Raw genomic sequence first — 22622 nt, forward strand, 5'->3', positions numbered from 1 at the left:
GACTTAATATTGTTAAGATCATAATATTCTCCAAATTGATTTAGAGATTCAATGTAATCCCTATCAAAATCCCATCTGGCTTTTTTGCAGTAATTGATAAGCTGATCCTAAAATTCATATGGAAAACAAAGGGACCCAGAATAGCCAAAACAATCTTTAAAAAGAACAAAATTAGAAAGTCACATTTCCCTATTTCATAACTTACTACAAAGTTATGGTAATCAACAGTGTGGTACTGGCAAAAGGACAGATTAATAGATTAATGGGACAGAACTGAGAGTCCAAAAATAAACCCTTATATTTATGGTCAACTGATTTTCAACAAGGGTGCCAAGGCCATTCAATTGGGAGAGAACAGTCTTCAGCAAATGGTAATGGGACAACTGGATATCCACATACAAAAGAATGCAGCTGGACCCCTATCTCACACCATGCACACACAAGAAAATTCAAAATGGATGACAGACCTAATTATAAGAGCTAAAACTATTAATATAAAACTCTTAGAAGAAAATGTAGAGGTAAATTTTCATGACCCTGAGTTAGGCAAAGACTTCTTAGATACGACACCAAAAGCATGAGCAACCAAAGAATAGATAAAATGCACTTCATCAAAATTAAAAACTTTTGTGCTCCAAAGGACACCATCAAGAAAGTGAAAAGATGATCTTTCCGCCATCTTTTCGTGCTGCCATAATGGTGCACATGAATGTCCTGGATAATGTTCTCAAGAGCATCAACAGTGTCAAAAAGAGAAGCAAACATCAGGTTCTTATTAGGCCATGCTCCAAAGTCATTGTCCAGTTTCTAACAGTGATAACGAAACACGGTTACATTGGCAAACTTGAAATCACTGATGATCACGATGGGAAAATTGTTATGAACCTCACAGGCAGCTTAAACAAGTGTGATCTGCCCCAGATTTAATGTACAACTCAAAGATCTAGAAAAATGGCAGCATAATCTGCTCCCATCCTATCAGTTTGATGTCATTGTACTGACAACCTCAACTGGCATCATGAACCACAAAGAAGCAGGTCAAAAACACACAGGACAGAAAATCCTTGCACTCTTTTTCTAGGAATGCAACACATACGTGTACAAATAAAGTGCCACAATGAGGGGTGGGAGGGAATGAAAAGACAACCCACAGAATGGGAGAATATATTTGCAAATCACATTATCTGATAAAGGACTGGTATCTAGAATACACAAAGAACTCTTACAATTAAATAACAAAAAGACCACCTAATTTAACAATGGGCCAAGGCTTTGAACTGACACGGCTCCAAAGAAATCCAAATGGCCAATAAGTACAGAAAAAGATGTTCAACATCATTAGATATTAATTATCAGGGAAGTGGAAATCAAAATCACAACAAGGTGCCACTTACACACTAGTATAGTTATAATAAAAGAGATAACAAGTTTGTCAAGGGTGTAGAGAAATTAGAACACTCATACACTGCTGGTAGGAATGTAAAATGGTACTGCTCCTTTGGAAAACACTCTGGCAGAAGTTAAACATAGAATTACCAGATGACCCAGCAATTCTAGGTATATACTCAAGAAAAATAAAAACATATGTCCATACAAAACTTGTACACGAATGTTCACAAAGACCATTATTCATAATAGCCAAAAGTACAAACAATCCAAATGTTCAACAACTGATGAAGGGAGAAACAAAATGGTATATTCATACAATGTAATATTATTCACTATAAAAAGTGATAAAGTACTTATACATATTACAACGTGTACGAACCCTGAAAACATGCTAAGTGAAAGAGGGCTGTCACAAAACACCATATATTATATGATTCCATTTATATGAAATGCCAAGAAAGGTCAAATCTACAGAGACTAAAAGCAGATTAGTGGTTGCCTCGGGCTGGGGGAATTGCAGAGAATGTGGAGTAACTTGCTAATGGGTATGATGTTTCTTTTCAGTGTGATGAAAATGTTCTAAAATTAAAATGAAAATTTACTCCGGGAATATACTAAAAATCATTGAATTGTACACTCTAAATGGGCAAATTGTTAATATGTGAATTATATCTTTAAAAATCCACTTTTTAAAAAAGCAAGTAATAAACACAAAATTCAACATAGTGATTTCCTCTTGGCAGGGGAGGTAAGACAGAGAGATGGGACAGGGAGGTGCTTAAGGGCAGCTTCAACAGTGTTGGTTATGATCTATTTCTTAGGGTGGGAAGTATGTTCATGGATATTCTTTTTTATTATTCTTCATAACCTCCATCACATATCTTTAATATGTATCAATATTACATTTGTTTATTTAAAGAGCAGAGGCCTTGGTCGAAGCCCTATTCTGCTACTTATTAGCTGTGCAGCCTTGGGCAAGTTATTTAGACCTCTTTGAGCTGTAGCTTCCTCCTCTAAAAATAGGGACATTATCATGTATCTCTTAGGGTTATTCTTTATTATAAAGAAACTCTCAATGGCTTCTTTAAAGTAGAGTTTTTTATTATAAAAGTCAAAGCGAAAATCCACTGTAATTCCACCTCACCAAAATAACCATTATTAGTAGATATCCCAGACTTTTCTAAAACATGAATAATAATTTTTTATACTTTAAGGGGACACTGATTTTCACTTAATAAATTATGGGCATCTTTTAAAGATAACCACTCCATTATTCATAGATATTTAGGTTGCTTTCAGTCTGGGAGGAATATAAATAACATTAAATGAACATTTTTATAAATATACCTTTGTATCCAAGCTCAATGATTTCTTTAAAAGGTCTGTGCATTCAATTTTGAGAAACTGCTCTCCCATCAAGCTTCCATCAATCTACAAAAATCTGAGAGTGTGTTTCACCACATCTACAACCGTAGGGGGGTTATCACTTATTTTAAAATGTTGACCTAGCAGGTTAAAAGTGTCACTTTATTTCTGCATTTCTTTATTAATGAAAGTGAGAATCCTTTAATGGTTTTTACCAATTTGTATTTCTTCTATGAACAGCCCATTCTCTAGCTTTTGCACATTTTCTTTTGGGTTATTCACCTTTATTTCTTATTGACTTTAAGAGCTCTTTAAACATTAAAGATATTAACTTTTGTTTTTCATATATGTTGCCAATATTTTCCCCTAGTTTCTGGTTTCTCTTGCAGGCTTTTATAATGGTATATTTTACCAAACACATAACTTAAATTTCTTCGTAGACAAATCTGATGCTCTTTTCTTGTTTTGATGTCAAGATAACAGGCTCTTTCCCTCCAAGATTATAAAAAGATTATAAAAATAATAAACATAGTTATCGATATTTTATTTTTTGGCTTTGTTTATTTAAATCTTTAATCCACTTGGACTTTATTTTTGTACATGATGAACACAGATCTAACTTCATTCCTACCCACTGTCAGTTAAATATTTCAACAAAGGTACAAAATAAACCAGTGGTGTGCTGGAACTGGTTCATACTGCTCATGAGGGACTATATTTTCTGGAATTTTGCAAGCTCATTGTTAAACATAGCCATAAAAAACTATATTATAGGCCGGGCGCGGTGGCTCACGCCTGTAATCCTAGCACTCTGGGAGGCCGAGGTGGGCGGATCGTTTGAGCTCAGGAGTTCGAGACCAGCCTGAGCAAGAGCGAGACCCCACCTCTACTAAAAATAGAAAGAAACTATATGGACAGCTAAAAATATATATAGAAAAAATTAGCCGGGCATGGTGGCGCATGCCTGTAGTCCCAGCTACTCGGGAGGCTGAGACAGGAGGATCGCTTGAGCTCAGGAGTCTGAGGTTGCTGTGAGCTAAGCTGACGCCACGGCACTCACTCTAGCCTGGGCAACAGAGTGAGACTCTGTCTCAAAAAAAAAAAAAACAAAACTATATTATATAAACTTACAATAAAATAAATCATATTTAAAACACAGGTAATAAATATCAGAAATCATCACTCCCTAATTATCTTATTATGATTTATGCTCTTCAAGTTATTTAACACCTACTTTATCTGTATAGTAAAAATACTACATAATGGTGTGCTACTGCATATCTTTTTCCAATTCAACATTTAGTGATTTCACATTAGTGGCTTGAAATTGGACATTATAGGAACATTTACACCAGAGAAATCAGCAAATCCTACAAACTACAGCTTTTTTATTTTTTCAGAGAGTCTGTTGATAAACATTATACCAGCATACTAGTAGAATAAGCCATTCTTTCCTCACTGATTTTAGAGAGAGCTCTAGCACATACTAAACTGCCATTTACTCATAAATTTATAAAACAGAATAAGGAGTTTAGAATTTTACTTTTTTCTTCTGCGCTAGCATCACAGACTGCTTTGGTATGTTTTGATGTATCAGATGAGACTTTGAACAGTTTCTATTAACTGGATCTCTCACTATTTTTCTTTTCTTTTTTTTTTTTTTTTGCATTTCAATTAATTTTATTGAAAGGTATATCCTTTAGTACCAAAACATAATGGTAGTTGGTTAGGTTACCTTTGCCAACTCAAAATTAACACTGACATATTCAAAAGATTGAACTATATCAGCCTTTTGGGAAAAATGAAACATCCATAAAACATGATTCACAAAAGTTAAGAATAAGATATACTATGATTCTTTGGTTTATTTTTCAGTGTTTATGTATCTATAACATGGTTTCAAAAATTGGTTACAGCCATTCTGGTTGGACTCGGCTACACACTCTCACTATTTTTCTAACATGAGATCACAGCATTGCATTGAAAAGGGTATTTTCCCTAAACAATTCAACAGCATTCTTAACTTTATGCAGATTATAGAAAGCAGTATAAATAAAGGACTATTTCTTTTCAAAATAAAGGACTACTTCTGGACATAGTTAGATACCATATACTATTTTTAGATTACGGCTCTTACTCTTAAAAAAAAATCTGAACACAAGAAAATAAAATCACTACCACGCAGTTGTCTAAATCTCTCTATTAAGTATTCGCTCATAAAAATTCCTCCTTTGCAGGAGGAAGTAGGGATCTTGAAATATACAGTCGCAAGAGTCAGTGATGGTACTCTTCTTTGAGAGTAGCCACCACATACAAACTTAGCATTAGATCTTTCTTTCCTTTCTTTTTTGTTTTTTAGAGACAGGGTCTTGCTGTGTTGCCCAGATTGGAGTGCAGTGGCTATGTGCAGGCACAATCATACTACAGCCCCAAACTCCTGGGCTCAAGCAATCTTCCTGCCTCACCCTCACTAGTAGCTGAACCTACAGGCACACATCACTACACCCAGACTACAAACTTGCAATTCAACAAAAAGCTCCCAACCTGGACCGAGTTAGGCTCTGGAGAAGCAAATGAAACATGACCTCAGCCTTTGAAGCTCTAGTCATTTTTAGTGGATCAGTGGGTAGAGAATGAGCGCAAGTGGTTATAAGTATTTGTTTTCACTAGCATTAAGAGAGAGACAGAAACAAAGAGACTGTCTTCTAAGAATGGGCATCTACTTTAAGAGGAAAAGAAAATCAAGGTATGAAAACTAGTTAAACTTTGCCCACTTACAGAGACAAGCTGGTATATGTTGGTAACTAGACCCTCAGCACCTAACACCAGTTAAACATTCTAGTGTCCCTATTTTAATGTCTTTCCTGCTCAGGTATTGTAAGAAGTCAGTGATTCATTCACAGATACTGATACCAACTGCATCAAGTAAACCAGCAACTGCTGCCTATATATTTCTTTACCTGACACAAGCCATTTAGAACTCCAGCTACCTCATTCTAGGTGTCGAAACTATTTAATAGCTGGGTTGACTCAGTAGAACCGCCCTTTTTGCATCTAAACCAAAAAAATCTCACTTTTAAAGGCTTGCTGTCATGTGATTTCTAGTAAACATAATATCTCATACTGTAGCCTAGGGAGCAAACACAGCAGCTGTCCTTTTTATACATACAATTGTGGCTTAATATACACAGAGCAATGATTTCACCATTTCCAATCATTAACTAATACTTTAGACGCAAAAATCTATTTCTTGGGGCTTTGTACTATATATAGAAATAATCATTACCCTTTGAGAAACAATGGCTCATTTACTGAAAATGAGTTTAACAAAGGAATTATTTGGTAGTGAAAAATACAGAGCAGTGAATTGGGTGACACAAATCACAGCATCATCAGCTCATGTGACTGCATCAGGGTGATTTACTTAAAAAAGAAAAAAACCATAACTATAGTAACTTAAAATTTTGCTTCCATAATGTAACAGCCTTAATCATGTCCTCTGTCACAGAACTGTAGAACCAGATCTTAGGATTCTTATTTTGAAAATGTTCCCTTAAGTCCCAACCTGCGATAAATACCACAAAAAAGAAAAACTTTGCAGAATGGAATATTTCTATTCTGCCTGAAGCTTAGTTTTGAGACTGGTACATGTTTCAGTTACACATTTGATTCACACTGAATTTTGTTTTAAGTGTTAAGAGAACAAAGAGCATTCCAAAATAGTCACAAGTTTTAAAACTTTCAGCTCCTTCTCTAGTTGGAGAACATACAAAACTTATTACATGCAACAGTGAGTTGATGCAGTGACCATAAATTTCTTAACACTGTATGTATAAATTCATTTGAAATCCAATCTCAGCAAGTTCTGTAGAAATAGCCTCAAAGTTGATAATGCAGAAGTCACAAAATGTTAATCTAGAAGAGAGGTTTAGAGGTATACTGTACAATTCTTTCCAATTTTTCAAATTAAGGTTTAAAGTTTTTCAAAAAATAAGGGGGATGATATGCTTAAAATAGATACACAACACAGTTACATATAACATGAAAACACTGAGTTGTTCCTTCACCAAAAACCTTGTAGCTTGCATTAAACCAGAAAACTTGGAGTCACTGGCACAAACAAAACCAGCAAAAGAATACTCTATATAACCTATGGGTTTTTTTTCAGATGTATTGTTCCTGGTTTCATTTACAAAGTTTTTGTTTTTTATTTGTTTCGCTTTTATATGAACACTTCCTCCATTTTCAATAGACATTAAGTTGGACAGGTATTACTGATAAAGCAGCAAAAGAGCAAAGGTTCTGGCTCAGCTCCCAACCAGCTGTGTGACCTTGAACAAATCTCATAGTTTCTCTGGGTTTCAATTTTCCCATTTATAAAATAAAGCAGTTAAACTAGGTACATTCTAAAGTATCTTCCAACTGTATAAACAGAAGTGGAGCTCTAGGCTTGTGGGAATGAAAAAGCCCTTAAATCAAATGACCAAAATCTACCTTTGCAATATTAATGAAACAAACAAGATATAAAATTGTAAATATACAGTGTGCTCATGATCCCAACTCTAATAATATTATAAACACACCCACAATTCCAGGTAGACAACTTGTAAACCAATACACCAAAATGCTATTAATGGTTATCACCGAGTTGTAGGTTACAAGCAACTGCTTTTCCTTTCAGCTTTTCTCTATTTTTCAAGTGTCTTACAATAAACACATTATTTACTTTGATAACGGGGAGGAGAGAATAAAACAGAAAGGAGAAACCTTCCTTGTATGTGCTAAAGGAAATTTTACATTTGGAGAGCATTCTAGAATTTGAACGAATTTTTCAAAAACAGTTGGAGTTAATCAGAAATGAAATCTCTAGTGAAGTCACATACCTGATAGCTGTCAATTATCATACAAAAGCTGTTAACTATTTTCCCTAAATTAGTGAGTTTTCAGGAGGTACTATTTTTTTTCACTTATATTGAAACTGGTAATAATAATTAAGATAGCTAACAATTATACAGTGCCAGGCACAGTTCTAAGACTTTACATATATAATAATTTGTTTAATCCTCACAACAACCCTATTATTTCTAGATATACTATTACTATCCCCACTGTACACATGAAGACTATGAGGCATACAGCAGCAAAATAATTTGCTCACAGCTAATGAGAGGCAGAGCCAGGATTTAGAGTTAGTCTGTCATCACAGTACAGACTCTTAACTACTAAACTACAATGTCCCTTTAAAATGTTAAATGTTGTCCTCCTCAGGTCATTCTTTAAATGCTTTTATTTTGAATGTTCTTCTAAACTATTTTTCTTTAAACTGAAAAATGGCCAAACTTTTATTAGCTTAAAATTATGATTCTTTTCCAAGTCATTACTTCAAAGCTACCGGGAATATAATTTAATCTCCATACATATCACTAAGTGTATACTATTATAACATCTGAGGAATCAGACAGCATTAATTAATAAGTTTAATATTGGAATGTTTAAATAAAGAAAGGTGCTTTATTGATTGACATTATTTGTTCTCATGAATCTTCTGGAAAGAGTCCTTATAACCTTTCTAAAATTTCTACTTTATTGAAATGATGTTTTAAACCGGGTTATAATTAATAAGTTTGGGTTTTTAAAAGAATACACATCAATGTTTACTCTGAACACTAACTATAATACACAGCCAGTTAACTTCACAATAAGCCCAATTACTGTAACATGCAGAACCTGGGAAAACGAACACAGAGGAAGCCAATCAATTAAACATGGTTGAAGGTTCTCACATAATTCTCTGAGTCAGTTCAAACCCAAGCCAAGTATACATGTGTCCCCTTTCCTACATAATACCCACAATACTTACCATTTTTTATGGCTTCTAGATTACTTTTAATAAAACTCAAATTTCCCTCACATCTGTATTACTAAATTTCCAGCCCTGCTGAGATAAATATAGAAATCAATAATTTTCTATTTTAAAAAATTACAAAAGAGAGGAAAGTGGAGAAGAAAGTGGGAAAAAAACCCTTCGCACCAGGCTGTGTTAGATGTGCAATGAGACAATCACCCGATAATTACACCCTTTGGGTACTTCTGCACTGGTAAGATAATACAGTGAAATAGAGTCACCTGGCTTATTTCAATTTACTTACACAATTTGCAAATCTGCAACCCTCTGCCATGGCACATTAAGAAAATTAGCATGTAAGAAAAATCACCTGCTTATGTAAATTGGAAGATGATTTTTATCCATGCAGACAGGAAAAAAAAAAAAAAGCTGCAATCTGGGTCAAATGACTAATTTTATCTATTTGTTCAAATGTCTCTCCTCACCTTTTCTCTGTAGCTTAGAACAAGAATTTTAGGTCAAGGAATGGATAAACAAAAAGTTTCTGTGTTGTCCATTCCCCTGTAAGAAGTTTGCTGCCTGACACTACTGAACACTAAACTAAAACTGAAAACAAGACTGAGAAGCTTATATGGATAACAAAAACCACAACATTGAGATGGGGGAAAAAAGAAATCAATGGGAAATGATCTGCTCTAATTGCGAAGAAAAGCAAACATGGCAAGGATCAGATACCAATTTTGCCTTTGCTACTTTCGGCAAACAAAGCTTCAGAAAAGAAAAGGAAAATACCCCAAATAACTCAGGGCCAGCAGGACAACTTCTCTACAGAGAACATTATTGCAGTTAGCTCTATAAGCACATCCAGTCAAGTTCTGAGTGTCTGACATAAGTTAGATAAATGCATTATCTTGGTCATTAATGACTGTTTTCCTAGCATCCACTGCTGGTATTCATCCCTCCTATTTATAACTGACTAAATCTCCAGGTCCAGGGATGGGCCTGATTGCTACAAAAGTAATCCCATCTCCATGGGCAGCAACTGGTTCAGAAATGACTATATAATCCAATAAAAGCGAAAGAGACTCTAGAACTGTGCTAGTCAATAAGGTAGTCAGTAGCCACATGTGGCTACTGAGCACCTAAAATGTGGCTAGACCAAACTGAGACGTGGTGTAAGCATTAAGACACTCTAGATTTTGTAGACTTAGTATGGAAAAAAAAAAATCTCATTAATAATTTTATAGTGATTACATGTTAAAATGACAATATTCTAGACATAGTGAGTTAAATAAACTATATTACTAAAATTAATTTCAACTGTTTCTTTTTACATGTTTTACTGTGGCTACTAGAAAATTTAAAATTACATACATGGCTTTCATTAAGTATCTATTGGATAACCCTGCTGCTTTTTGTAAAAGTGCTCCCTTTCTCTTATACAAAAGCTTTAGGAAGTTAGTCACCTCTAAACTATGCCTTAAACTGCTACAGCCTTAAAGATGTGTCAAAGCTCATTTTCTGGGAGGCTCATATGCAAACCAGTAAGTCTCCTACCCAAATTCTGAATTTAAAAGAGACTCCTGGGAAAAAAACGTGTTAAAGCAACTTGTAAATTAATGTAAGCACTAGCCCCCACATCATCTTACCTGATTACTAACCAAAAAAAAAAGACAAAATATTGAATAGAACATTAGATTTCATTTTAAAATTTTAAAATCACTCAAAATATTTAAGAAAGCAAGTAAGTCTAAAACACCAAAAAGGTAAAGTACTATCAGAAAAATAATAGTATCAAATTGAAATGTAGGAAGAAATTGATTGCTCATTTACAATTAGGCAGGCTCTCTTCCACAACTGAACCATATGTATAATCCTCCTCATCAATAAGTCAATAACAGGACAAAACAAGTCTCTTGAACAAACTGCACATTTAAAATCTGATCCCAAATTTGAAAACTCTATAAAAATCATCACACTGAAACAAAGTGACGTTTATCTCACTCTTCCTTTAAACAATTTAGTAGTCCTGAAGACAGAAAGTTGTCTTGTCTCACTAGTAGACTCTACTACCCAGAAATATTGCCACTATGTCTTACAAATATTAATGCCATTTTATAATAGAATCTTAGGAAACACAAGAGTTTACAAATGAGGAAACCAAGGCTCAGAAGTTTAAATAATTTTACCAAGGTCATAGAGTTGTTGGCAGGAAGGCTAGGACCAGAACCTCATCTCCTAACAAATTTAGTTTAGTACCCTATTACTGTATCATTAAAAAAAAAACTCTTCCCAAGGAAATACCACCTTGAACATCAAATTCTCTGGTTTATTAAACTAGAAATAAAAACTCAGGATTTGGAAGAATTTTATTGACAATTTGAAAATAATAAAAAGTGCTGCTAATACTTAAGATGTTCTTTAGAATCAAACATACATATATATTAGAGAGGGAAAAAAAACCAAACACAATCATTCCCTCAAATGCCATCAGTGATCTACTTGCTAAATGCAATGGCCTTTTCTCCACCTTAATTTTCTTTGACTGTTTATCTGTACCAAAGATCACTCCCTAACAATCTTCTGCCATACTTAGGTTGTCAATCACTGTGACCACATTTTCCTGACTGCCCTTTAGTTCCACTTCCAGCAACTTCTTCCACATACAACTGCAAACATTCCCTAAGGCTCAGACAGACCTCAGCTAACCCTACTCTTCTATTTACATATTCCCCCCCACCCCGCCAATATGCTGTATAACTGTTTATGTGCTGTATGTACATATGCGCTTTATTCATAAAAGAGTAAGTTTTGCCCCCCCCATTAGTAATAGTTCCTCAACTCTTCAGCATGACATTCCAACTTCTTCATGATCTAGCTCTAGCTCACACCTCTACCACCTCCATTACTGCATGTTTAACAACTCCTGTCCTGAGGTCTCCTAGATATGGGCCCATCCCCCTAGAATGCCCTTCCCCATTGGTTCACTCTCTCTCATTCTTAAAACTCAATTGAGGCATTACCTATTCTAGGAAGCATCCATACCTTCCACAGAAATCCCTCCTCTATGCTCCCATAATATCCAGGGACTATCCTATTACTGCATTTATGGCACTGAATTATAATTATCCATTTACAAATCTATCTCCCCCACTAGGTCATAATTGCCTTTAATCCCTATCATGCAACACAGTGCCTGGCAAATAGCCAACACACAATAAATGAGTATTGTAAGAACAAGTGAAAGTAACATATCCTTAAGTTTTTATTTAATGTTTTCAAATTTAGTTTCAACTCTCCACCAACGCTGTGGACTCTCTGAGAGTAGGGATGTGTTATTTTTCATACTTTTACTTGACTATAAACTCCTTCAAAGCAAGATCATGACTTCAATACCAAGCACAATACAAATAACAGCATAACTTTGATGGAGGCTTGCAAAATGATTTCTAGAACTAAATATCTTCATTCAGAGCCTACAAAAGTGCTGGTCCATAGCAGGTTGACAATAAAAATATGACAACTAGTGAATTCCAAAAGTGTCAAAAGCATTCATTGTCTGATAGTAAATATGATTCAATTAGCCAACCTAATTCAAAACACAGATACAAAACTGGGTTTAGGTAAAGAATACCAATCATTATGTGTACAGATACCCCTGTACACACTCTACCCACACCATTACAACTAATTATTACAGTACAATCTCAGCATAATTGCCTTAGAAGTCACCTTTTCATAATGCCAGAGTGTCAGAATTTTTTCTAATGCTTCTTAGCTAGGTACCTTAGAACTACAGACTTGTCACATGCTCATTGACAGAGTTACAACTGTTGCCTTGGGCACTTTCTGTTACCCCTAAGCAACAACAGGATCAAACTGACAAGCTATTTTAGTAAGGAAATCATTGTTGATCTGCATTAGATTACCCTATTAACAATTCACTGGAGTATCATGGACACACACGGACTCATAACTAAAACCCAAATACAATCATATAATGAAAGAATTTCCACCCAACAGCTTCTTTCCATTTATTGGTTGGATGACAAATGAAAAAGTTTCTTTGGCCTTGACAAATCAGCATATTAAGAAACATCCAGGCCGGGCGCGGTGGCTCACGCCTGTAATCCTAGCACTCTGGGAGGCCGAGGCGGGTGGATTGCTCAAGGTCAGGAGTTCGAGACCAGCCTGAGCGAGACCCCGTCTCTACTAAAAATAGAAAGACATTATATGGACACCTAAAAATCTATATAGAAAAAATTAGCCGGGCATAGTGGCGCATGCCTGTAGTCCCAGCTACTCGGGAGGCTGAGGCAGTAGGATCGCTTAAGCCCAGGAGTTTGAGGTTGCTGTGAGCTAAGCTGACGCCACGGCACTCACTCTAGCCTGGGCAACAGAGTGAGACTCTGTCTCAACAAAAAAAAAAAAGAAACATCCAGTATATGAACAACTGATTTTTGAATTGCTAGGACATCAACAAATCTAGTAATAACCACCAAGAATAGCCACTCAATTATACAATATAGAAGACAGGGAAAACTCTGACACTCCAAGTTGTGAAGATAATGAAACAGTCCAGTATTCCATTAGAGGACTTTTTATATCAAGGAACGTTTCTACAGCTGCCTATGGTGTGAGGATAAAAACCCAGAATTTAGACTCAAATATATATTCAGTTAATGTATTTTGCAAATATTTATTCTTCTGGCATAGCACATGAAAGGCAACTGTATCTGCCCCCATTTCTCTCTCAGGATGCACACCCAGAGGTACTAACTGGTGGCTAAAAAAATGGCATTTAATTTTGAGGGATGATGTTGTTTTAGCTTATGTGAAAAGGCAATGTTTCTGAAATGACTTCTTTTAATAAAAAACATTTGTCTTCTTTTTTTCTAAGTTGATATTCAATTGTACAACATAAAATTTCTCCCCAAGAATAAAACAAATTTGTTGTGCTGTGGTTTTGCTTTATTTTTTCTTAATTTTTCTTTTTAAACATATTTGGATAATCTTGTCAGGAGCCTAAGTACAAAGTAACTTTCAATGTTACAGGCTATGGAGTTTCAATCACCAAAAAACTGGTACAATATCATTAGATTGTGTTACTTTTATTCTCTAGCTCTTTGCTTTCTCTACTTTATGATCCCGAACCTGCAGTTTCTAAAAGTAAGTTCATTTGTAGTTAAAATTAACAGTATAGATTTCCACATTTCTAGTTTCACACGGATGCTTTGTTATGTCTAGAAGAGCAACCGTTTCCTTTTTATGGTGCAGGCTCTGCTTCTTCAAAGCTCTTTTCACAAAGCAGACCCCCCAAAGAATCCAGCTGTGGCTGTTAATCTTGGCTGATAGTGAAGAAACTTCTCAATACTACAGATTCTTAACCTGTAAAACACAGTTAATAATAAAATACACTTTAGTATACTACTCTTTCTGATGCAACTTAATCCAGGATTTTCCACAAACATATTTCAAAAGCATTCTCCATTTTTCCCAATTATAGTTTGCCACTTGTGGAGTAAGAGGACCAGAGAAAACATAAGAAAAAAAGATGCCTCTAATTTTCACAAGATGAACAGCTAGACAATCTTCGCCATGCATGAGAGTTTCAACTGAATAATTTTCCATTAAATCACACACATTTCCTCCACCTCTCTGGGATCTTCCCTAGCAATTCACATTTTTTCACAAGTAAAATTAATTTCCACTAAAGCTGAACTTTGACAATAAGGATGTCCTTTATTTGTTACATTCTGCAAAGAAAAAATTAGTTTCCTTCCAAGCGTATAAAAATCCATAATATTTTCCAAAACAGTGTAGATGATCCGACTAGAACACCTACCAAGTCCATACAAACATGTGTATTACTTTCTGTTATTAATTAATTGAGAAAACAGGACAGAATATTTTCCTCTTGGCTCTAAATTCAACCTTTTTTTTTTTTTAATCTCCATAGCATTATTTAAAGTTATGCCTCCAAAAATAGTCTGCATGTTGATTTCATCTGATAAATCTGACAATCTATGAAGATACTTCCATGCACATTAACACAACACTTAATTTTTCCACCAACAATAACTACAATAAAACAGCTAACATTTATTGAATGCTTACTGTGTGCTAGACAGTGTACTCATTGATTTGCAAGAATTACCTCATTTAATACACCGATCCGGAGATAAGTACTATTATTAGTCCTATTTTATAGATGAGGAACAAAGAGGTCAAATAATTTATCAAGATCACAAGAGCTAGTAATATCACTATAGTGATGCTCAAGTTTTGAAAGACATAAGTAACCTGCTGAAGGTATCAGAATAATAACATTCAAAGCCCTCCAACTTTAGTTGGAGTACAAAGGCAACGGACCAAATGAATGCCAGATTTTTGATCTTTAAATTAATCAGACAAGTCCCAAAGCAAAACACTAATTTTAGAAAGCAGATGCTTTTCCCAGACTCACTTTTATCAAGGTGCCAATATGCATCATTAATTCAATCTATGATATTTTAAGGTTGTCAATTGTCAAAAACTGCCTGGGTTTAGTGGTCCTCAAACCACTCTCATGTGGTCAGCTTCCTTCAACTCTCAAAATTATATATTTCATAAGCCCTCGCTCTTTGCCCAAAGTTGTCATATCCTTAAGCACAGCATTTTCCTCTGGCAAAGGTGAACTACAGACAAAAAAAATATTAATAGATTGATATTGCCCTCACCAAATGACTGAGGTTACTGTTCGTGGGTTGTTTTGTGTTTTGTTTTTGCATTATGAAATTGTCCATTTGGGATTTTGGAAGCTACGACATCTGACAAAGAAAGTCAAATTATACATGATGTCTTGATAACCCATGAACAATATCCTATCAATGGAAATGAATGTATCTCAGGCTACCCCACAATCACATTACCAGGCAAACTGGAACACTTACGTTGAGATAAAACACAGCAGACAGTTGTTAATGAAACCTTAATTGAACTGTCAAAGCACCATCTTTACCAACAAGCTAATGGGTGATTCACTAGTCTTACACAACTGTCCGATACTGATAAGTTATTCCACTAGTTAAATTCAGCAAAAAGATAAGTCAGGTAGAGACTACTAAACTGTTCAGTGATAAATCTAGTAAAATGCTGCATCACTTCTACAAATATCTCTCCTTGTCTATGTGGAGGAACAACAGTATCTCTCAAAATTACATACTGCTTTTTTAGCTATCAGTTAGTACGACTGGATGCATGTCCAGAAAAAGAAGTGGAGGCAGATATTGTCCTTGTCATATGCTATGCCAGAAAAATACTTGCAAAATGCTTTAAATGAATATATGTTTGAATCTAAGTGAATCTTATATTATCCAGGTAGTTATATGGTACTTTGAATCAAATGATGTATCACTGGAAGAATATTTTTATGTTCCATTTTAATCATTTTTAGAATATAGTAGTTTCAGATTCATAAGGTGCTTTCTAAATTACAAAGAAAAATTTGTTTCAGTTCGTTAAAAAGTAAAAAACCTAACTAATATCTTTAACTTGGGTATCAGAATACTAGTGCAATTCAGTCTGGTTTTCAGATCTCTAGTTTTAACAATCTTACTTAGATCACATAGCAGATAAATTTCAAATATAATAAGCAATTCAGACAGCAAGTCATCAATATGTAAATATAAAAATAGAAAAGTATTTGCATACTAAAACATACACCTGGAACTCTTCCCTTTTTTTAATACCAAATTATATTTCACCTGTAACAGCTGATAAAAATACTCAATGCAGCTAACTAGAAAACTTGGTTAAAGAAACAAAGGAGAACTGAACCACTCGAAGACACAGTGAGAGGGTGACCATCTATAAGCCAAGGAAGAGACCTCAGAAGAAATCAAACCTGCACCTTGATCTTGGATTTCTAGCCTCCAGAACTGTGAGAAGTAACTTTCTGTTGTTTAAGGAAAAACAAAGAAAGATCTGTTTATGAGATCAATTAACCAAGCAGTAAAGATGCTACCGCACTGTGCTAGGTACTAGGGAGAAAAAGAAGTACTACAGAAGACAGTCCTTACCCTCAAGGGGCTTACAAATGTAGTCAGTGAGACAAGGCAAACATGAAATAAGATGATGCACAAAGGAGTACTGCAAGTACATGGTACAAACTTCACAGGTAGTAGACTCTAGAATGGATTCAAATCAAACATATTTGGATTTTCAGATAGCAGTGATCCATAGTACCCACTAGCAGAATATTTGCTTTGTGAGATGTTTCAGCACTTCAGTTCCTTACTGCCCCTCCCTTTTAAAAAAATCTTTTCCCTTACCACCAACTTGAAGTTAAAACTTCTAGAAGACAGACATATCACCTTTTGATAGAAATGCAAGTAAATAATGCCTTTATAATATATTCAAGAATGCTGCAACTCATTTCCCTTTAAGTATCCCTAGTTCTTTGCATGGTATGCAAAACGTTGAAAAGAAAGCAAGCATCCAGATCTAAGAAAATCCAAATTCTAAAAGTTATTATAGTAAATCAATGACAAAATGTAAAGGAACAACCTTTTCCCTGTCTGCCTCTGCCACTGCTGCACCCCCTACCCCCAGTCCCCAACAGAAACTTGGAAATTCTCAAGGGTTAGGCAAGGATTGGAAGTTAACAGTGAAATCTCTAAGGATAGCCTATGAAAAGAGAAGAAAGGAAGGCAGGAACCAGCAGGTCCCTGAGCAGAGCGACTGAGCGGTACCATTACCAGCTACTCTTTCCCACCAGGAATCCCACCTTGGAGAAGGGACCGCTACAGCAGCAACCTCCTTGGAGACTAGCAAGAAAACACAGGACTTTATTAGTTTTTTTTTAAAAGGATCAGATCACTTAGTAGCCTAGATTATAAAATCTGAAATATAAATAAAGGCGACCAGTTATAATGTGAAAATGATACTCATATCAATTTTAGCCTCAAAAACAATGAAGAAAGGAGATATTTACCAGGCTAGCTGCAAGAGTTCATTTTCCTGTGGTAATGAGGGCTTTTCTAGACATTAACAAGAATCTATTTTGGGATACACTGAAAATATCAATTCATCTATCCACACTGGAATTCTTAATCCTTGGGAAAAAAAAAACAACTCATTTCACTCTAGTTTTGATAGGAATAAATATATTCTATTATAAACTACTAATCTTCCTAAAAAGGGTAAATAAACCAAAATGTTACATTTAAAAAACCCTTAGACTTTTTAAAATATCCTAGCAAAAGTAAAGCAGTTTCATTTGTTTAAAAAGTATATTTCCCACTACAGCAACTGACCAAGGGATAACGGTAACTTAAGAGGCACTAAATGACACTAAAACATTACACCGAATGTGGGCCATTGCATAGCTAGTCTACTAACCTCATTTGTGGTACTCATGTGTGATGCTATATTTAATGCATTCTTATCAAAAGGCTAAAGCTACATACTTCCCAACTGTAGCTTTACAGTTTAAAATAAACCACTCAAGCAATGAGCCCTGCCATTCTTCTGAGGATCAAGATCACGAAATAAGGAGTAGAAAGACAGAAAGGATAGGCAAGTAGTTATGTAAAGTATATCCTAATGACAAGACTACTTACTATAAAGCAATCCAGGTTGGGTCGGTCGTTGACATTTAATGCAACCGAGCAAATGATCAAAACACATGTGAGACGACCAAGGTCTTTGCAGGAGATGAGTATTTCATACATTCATCTATTGATCCTACATTCAGTGTCTTGCTTAGGTTCTCAAAGGAAAGTTTGGTAGACAGCAAACTTATGTGTGTTACTCGTGAGAAGGTGCTTTATCAAGCCTAGACAGCCAACGCATTAGGCCTCTTCACCAATTAAGTGAGGGTGGCTTCCTACAGTTGAGCTCCACTTTGGTCAACATGGAGAAAACCATAACAGTTGACTCACCCAATCACAACCATGAGGAGAAACCATGAGAAGTTGTGTTTTTCCTTTGATACTCACCAGACAACACCAAAGGCGCCATATCCAATAGGTCTATCCGGCTCAATATCCAGCTGCTGTTGTGGATGATGCGAGTGCTGATGATGGTGCGCCTTAACTGTAGCAGCTGCGGCAGCCTGTACCTGAGCTGGGGCTGCTGCAGCTGGTCCAGGAGCCTGACCCGGTGCCGGTGATGGGAAATATGGCTGTTGTTGCCCAGGGTTTAACATGGCTGCAGCTGCAGCCGCTGCTGCGGCTGCGGCAGCTGCCGAAGAGGTATGCTGCTGTACAGGGTGTACAGCAGCAGCCGACCCCGGATGAAGATGGTGTTGAGGGTGGTGGTGGTGGTGAAGGTGAGGAGGAGGGAGGTGTGGAAGGTGGTGGTGATGGTGGTGGTGGTGACCTGCTGCTGCTGCAGATGTACCGCCATTGTAAGCCGCCATCATTTTTGCATTGGCTCTTGCGCCACAAAGAGACATTCAAAAAAATGCCCTTTGATTGGAAAGCAAACTGGGTCAAGCTGTCATTTGGCCATTTAAAAATGAAGCAAAACCACTCACTCCACCTCGAAAAACATAGAGCGTAACTGGCTTTATGTCTTCATCAGTCAATCCAAACAACTTAGAGGATCTTGGTGTTTAATTTTGGGGTGAGCGTGTGTGGAAGGGTGTAGGTTGCCAAAAAAGGGAAAAAAAAAAAAGAAAAACGAAAAAGAAAAGAAAAAGGAAAAAAGGACCCCTTCCCCCCAGGATTCCTGCCACAAGTGGGTACTAAAACTCCATTCTTAATTTGGGGGAGGTTCCAACTTTGAATGTGGGAATAAAGGCCAAACCTCCCGACCCCCTGAACTCCACACACGAAAAGGATCAGGCAACACACCACCCTTGGAATCTTGTAAGAGGGTTGACTCATCTACCCCTTCCATTCCCACATCCTTTTCTAAACACCTACCACCTCCTCAAAAACACAATTTTTAAAAATTCCAACCACCCTAAATTGAAAAGATGGGGGGAAATTTTCAGGGAAACCAGCTTCCAGCTGCCCCCCCCTCCAACTCTCAGGCCTTCCTACATCTCCCCCTACTCCTAGTCAGGTTGACCTGATTTGGAGGGCGGGGCGGGGGGTACTAAACTTTCCTGGGCGGAATAAGCCAGCGGAGGAGGCTGGAGTGAGGAGAGGAGGCGACAGCCAGGACAGAGAGGAGAAAGATAACCGGGGCAAAAGTGACGGTAAGGAGGTGCAGGGAGGAATGAAAGAGGGGTGGGCAGCACTCGGACGCCCAGACAGAGGGAACCGCCCCGGGAGAAGGTTAGGGTCCCGGGGCCAAGGAATAGGAGCCCCGGGAGGCGGGCGGGTTACGGTCGGAAGCGGGCTGACTCCTGCCCCCGCCGCCGGCTGCTTCTGCTGAGGAGGGTTGGGGGGGAGAGCGGGTGGGTCCCCCCGTGCGACGGCCCCCGCAGGGCTCAAGGCTGCTCCGTCTCCCCCCCTCCCCCCCACCCGGCTTCAGTCCCCGCGGCCGCTTTCTCCTCAGCCGCTGCGGCCGCTTTCTCCTCAGCCGCCGCCTCCTCAGCCGCCGGTGCCGCCGCGGCCGGACTCACCTCCCCTAGCAAAGCCGGATAGAGCGGAGCCAGCGGCGGACACGCGCAACCAGCCGCCGAGGCCCCGCCCCCGCCTCACACTGACCGGCTGCCCTAGCCAATCCACGCCCACCTGTCCGCGTCCGCCTCCAATCCTGGGCCGGGAGCTTCAGACAGGCGCACTGTTCGGCCAGTGGCAACCAGGTGAGGGTCTCCTGGGGAAATCCCGCCCCCTAACCGGGATGGGCAGATAGAAAAACCAATCAAAAGGGAGAGTTCGGCCTGACCGACAAGTCTGAAAGCCAATTAAAACCCAAAGATCTTCGTGACATTTTTCTTTCGCCTCTCTCCTCTTTTCTTTTTCTTCTTTTATTTTTTTTGGCAGGAGCAGGAAGCTGCGTGCTAATCCCGCCTGCAAAGGCTGGAAGAGAGGGGCGGAATGAAAGAACCAATCATGAGCCGGAAACAAAGAACAGCGCAACCAATCCTTGGGTTGAAGATAAAGTGGGCGGAACTGGAGCCAGATAGACACTTGATTTAACAAATGGAAAAAAAGATTGATCTAGGTCCCGCCCTTCAGATGTCCTATAGGGCAGGATTATGGAGAATTCGCTGTCATATCGGAGACGACCTCTTCAAGGGGCGGGGCCAAACGAAAGGGGTGTGGTCTTAAAGTGGGCGGGACCGAGATAAAGAAGGCGGAGTCCAAATCATCTGTGGTTCGTTGATAGGAGCCATGTACTACCGCTTTTAAGGCGTGAAGTGTGGCAAGATAAGGGGAGAAAAAAGGAATGTCGAGGTTCAGAAACTGAAGGTCCAAGGTTACCCACCAAGAAGACAGTCACAGAAGAAACTCAGTAGACTGACATTTCATAGCCTATGGCTGGTTCTACATGGTTAATCCTGGTCTTGGCAAAAAGAGGAGTAATTTCCAACATTCAGAACTCCACTCTCAACAGATGATAAAGCTGTTGGGGCACATTAAAACAAAAAAAAAGTAAACTTAACCACAGAAATAGTAATTGTCTTCCATGTTTTCTAATTAAGTTTCAGTCATTGAAATCTTACTAAAATGTCTTTCTTGGGAGGAGGAGCGGGAGAGAAAAAAAAAATAAAATAAAAATAAAATGTCTTTCTTTCGCATGACTTCACTTATCTGATTTAACTCCTCTTTTAAAATGTGAAAAAATAAACTTACAGAACCTTATCCCTACTAAACCTGTATACTGTCATCTTTGATTCCTCCTTTGCCTGTCCACTCTTCCCCTTCCAATCATCAAGTCTTAAACACTTTTAAACACCCTCCACCCCCACTTCTCCCCAGTCACCACAGCATTACCCAAATTTACACAACTAGCATCTTTAATGAATCTCCCTGCCTATAGGCTAGCTCTCCTTTAATCTATTCTCTGCTGAGGGCATAGTAAACTTTTACAAAAACAAGTCTGACCATGCCCCTACCCTTGAATAAAGTCAATAAGCCTAAATAGCCTCTCAGATCTCGTTCCCGCCTACCTCAAGGAGTTTATCTCTCATCTCCATCCTCTACACTTCAGGCACTCTCAACTTATTGCAATTCCTTGAATACTTTGTTACTTCTAAGCCTTCATGCATATCTTCAGCCCCAAACGCTTCTCGCCCACCTTCACTCCTCTAGTTCATTCTTCAGGTCTTCCATGCACCAACTCTGTTCTACAGTATGTGTTTCTGTTATATATCTTCATGGCACTGCCTTCTTCATAACACTGAGAACTCTATATTTTAATTGCTTATTAAATTTGAGCAAGACAGTGAGCTTGCTAATGATGTTACATCTGGATAAATCCATCATTAATTGAAAATGCATTTAATATATCTAACCTACTGAATAGCATTGCTTAGCCTACCTTAACATTCTAAGAACATTTACATTAGCTTACAGTTGGGAAAAATCATCTAACACAAAGTCTATTTTATAATAAAGTGTTGAATATCTCATGTAATTTGTTGAATATTGTACTAAAAGTAAAAAACAGAATGGTTGCATGGGTACTCAAGGTAATTTCTACTGAATATGTATCACTTTTGCCTCATCATAAAGTTGAAAAATCATAACCCAAAGTTGAGGACCCTCTGTATTCAAGTCTCTGCAACCAGGAGTTCTAAGCCTGTCTGGAGCAGGAATTTCCAAAATGTTGTGTGACCCATTAGGCTCCTGGAAGAAATTAGTTAATACAACTCTTTCTATTTTTTTATTTTATCTTTTTAAAATATTCATTTTGTCGGTGTTTTATAATGTACACAATATTACAAAGTAGTATACATGTATGGAGTTTATAAATAAATAAAAATTCACAAATTGAGGAGTTGTGCTCAAAAAATTTATCAAAAATATTGGGAAGTCATTGGTCTAGTGACCATGTAATGTTCATGGTTTAGATTAGTGCTGTCCTAGAGAAATACGACAGCTATATATGAAATTTTGTGCTCTAGTAGTCACATTAAAAA

At 37.3% G+C, this 22622-nt stretch overlaps 1 protein-coding gene and 1 pseudogene across 2 annotated transcripts in view; one reads left to right on the plus strand and one right to left on the minus strand.

Moving 5' to 3' along the window:
• The window catches only part of NLK (nemo like kinase), a 149458-nt gene extending 129450 nt beyond the window's left edge, over positions 1-20008 (minus strand). For both annotated transcript variants that reach the window (XR_011234841.1, XM_069480990.1), the window contains exon 1: positions 18580-20008. Coding sequence is in view for 1 of the 2 variants with exons in the window: in XM_069480990.1 (XP_069337091.1) it covers positions 18580-19037 (458 nt within the window). In the remaining variant the exon portion in view is untranslated. The remainder of the gene's footprint in view (positions 1-18579) is intronic.
• LOC138391338 (small ribosomal subunit protein uS8-like) lies at positions 697-1081 on the plus strand (annotated as a pseudogene).
• Positions 20009-22622: the final 2614 nt, after the last annotated feature.

Source organism: Eulemur rufifrons, chromosome 9, assembly GCF_041146395.1.
Source record: "Eulemur rufifrons isolate Redbay chromosome 9, OSU_ERuf_1, whole genome shotgun sequence".
NCBI classification, from domain to species: domain Eukaryota; kingdom Metazoa; phylum Chordata; class Mammalia; order Primates; family Lemuridae; genus Eulemur; species Eulemur rufifrons.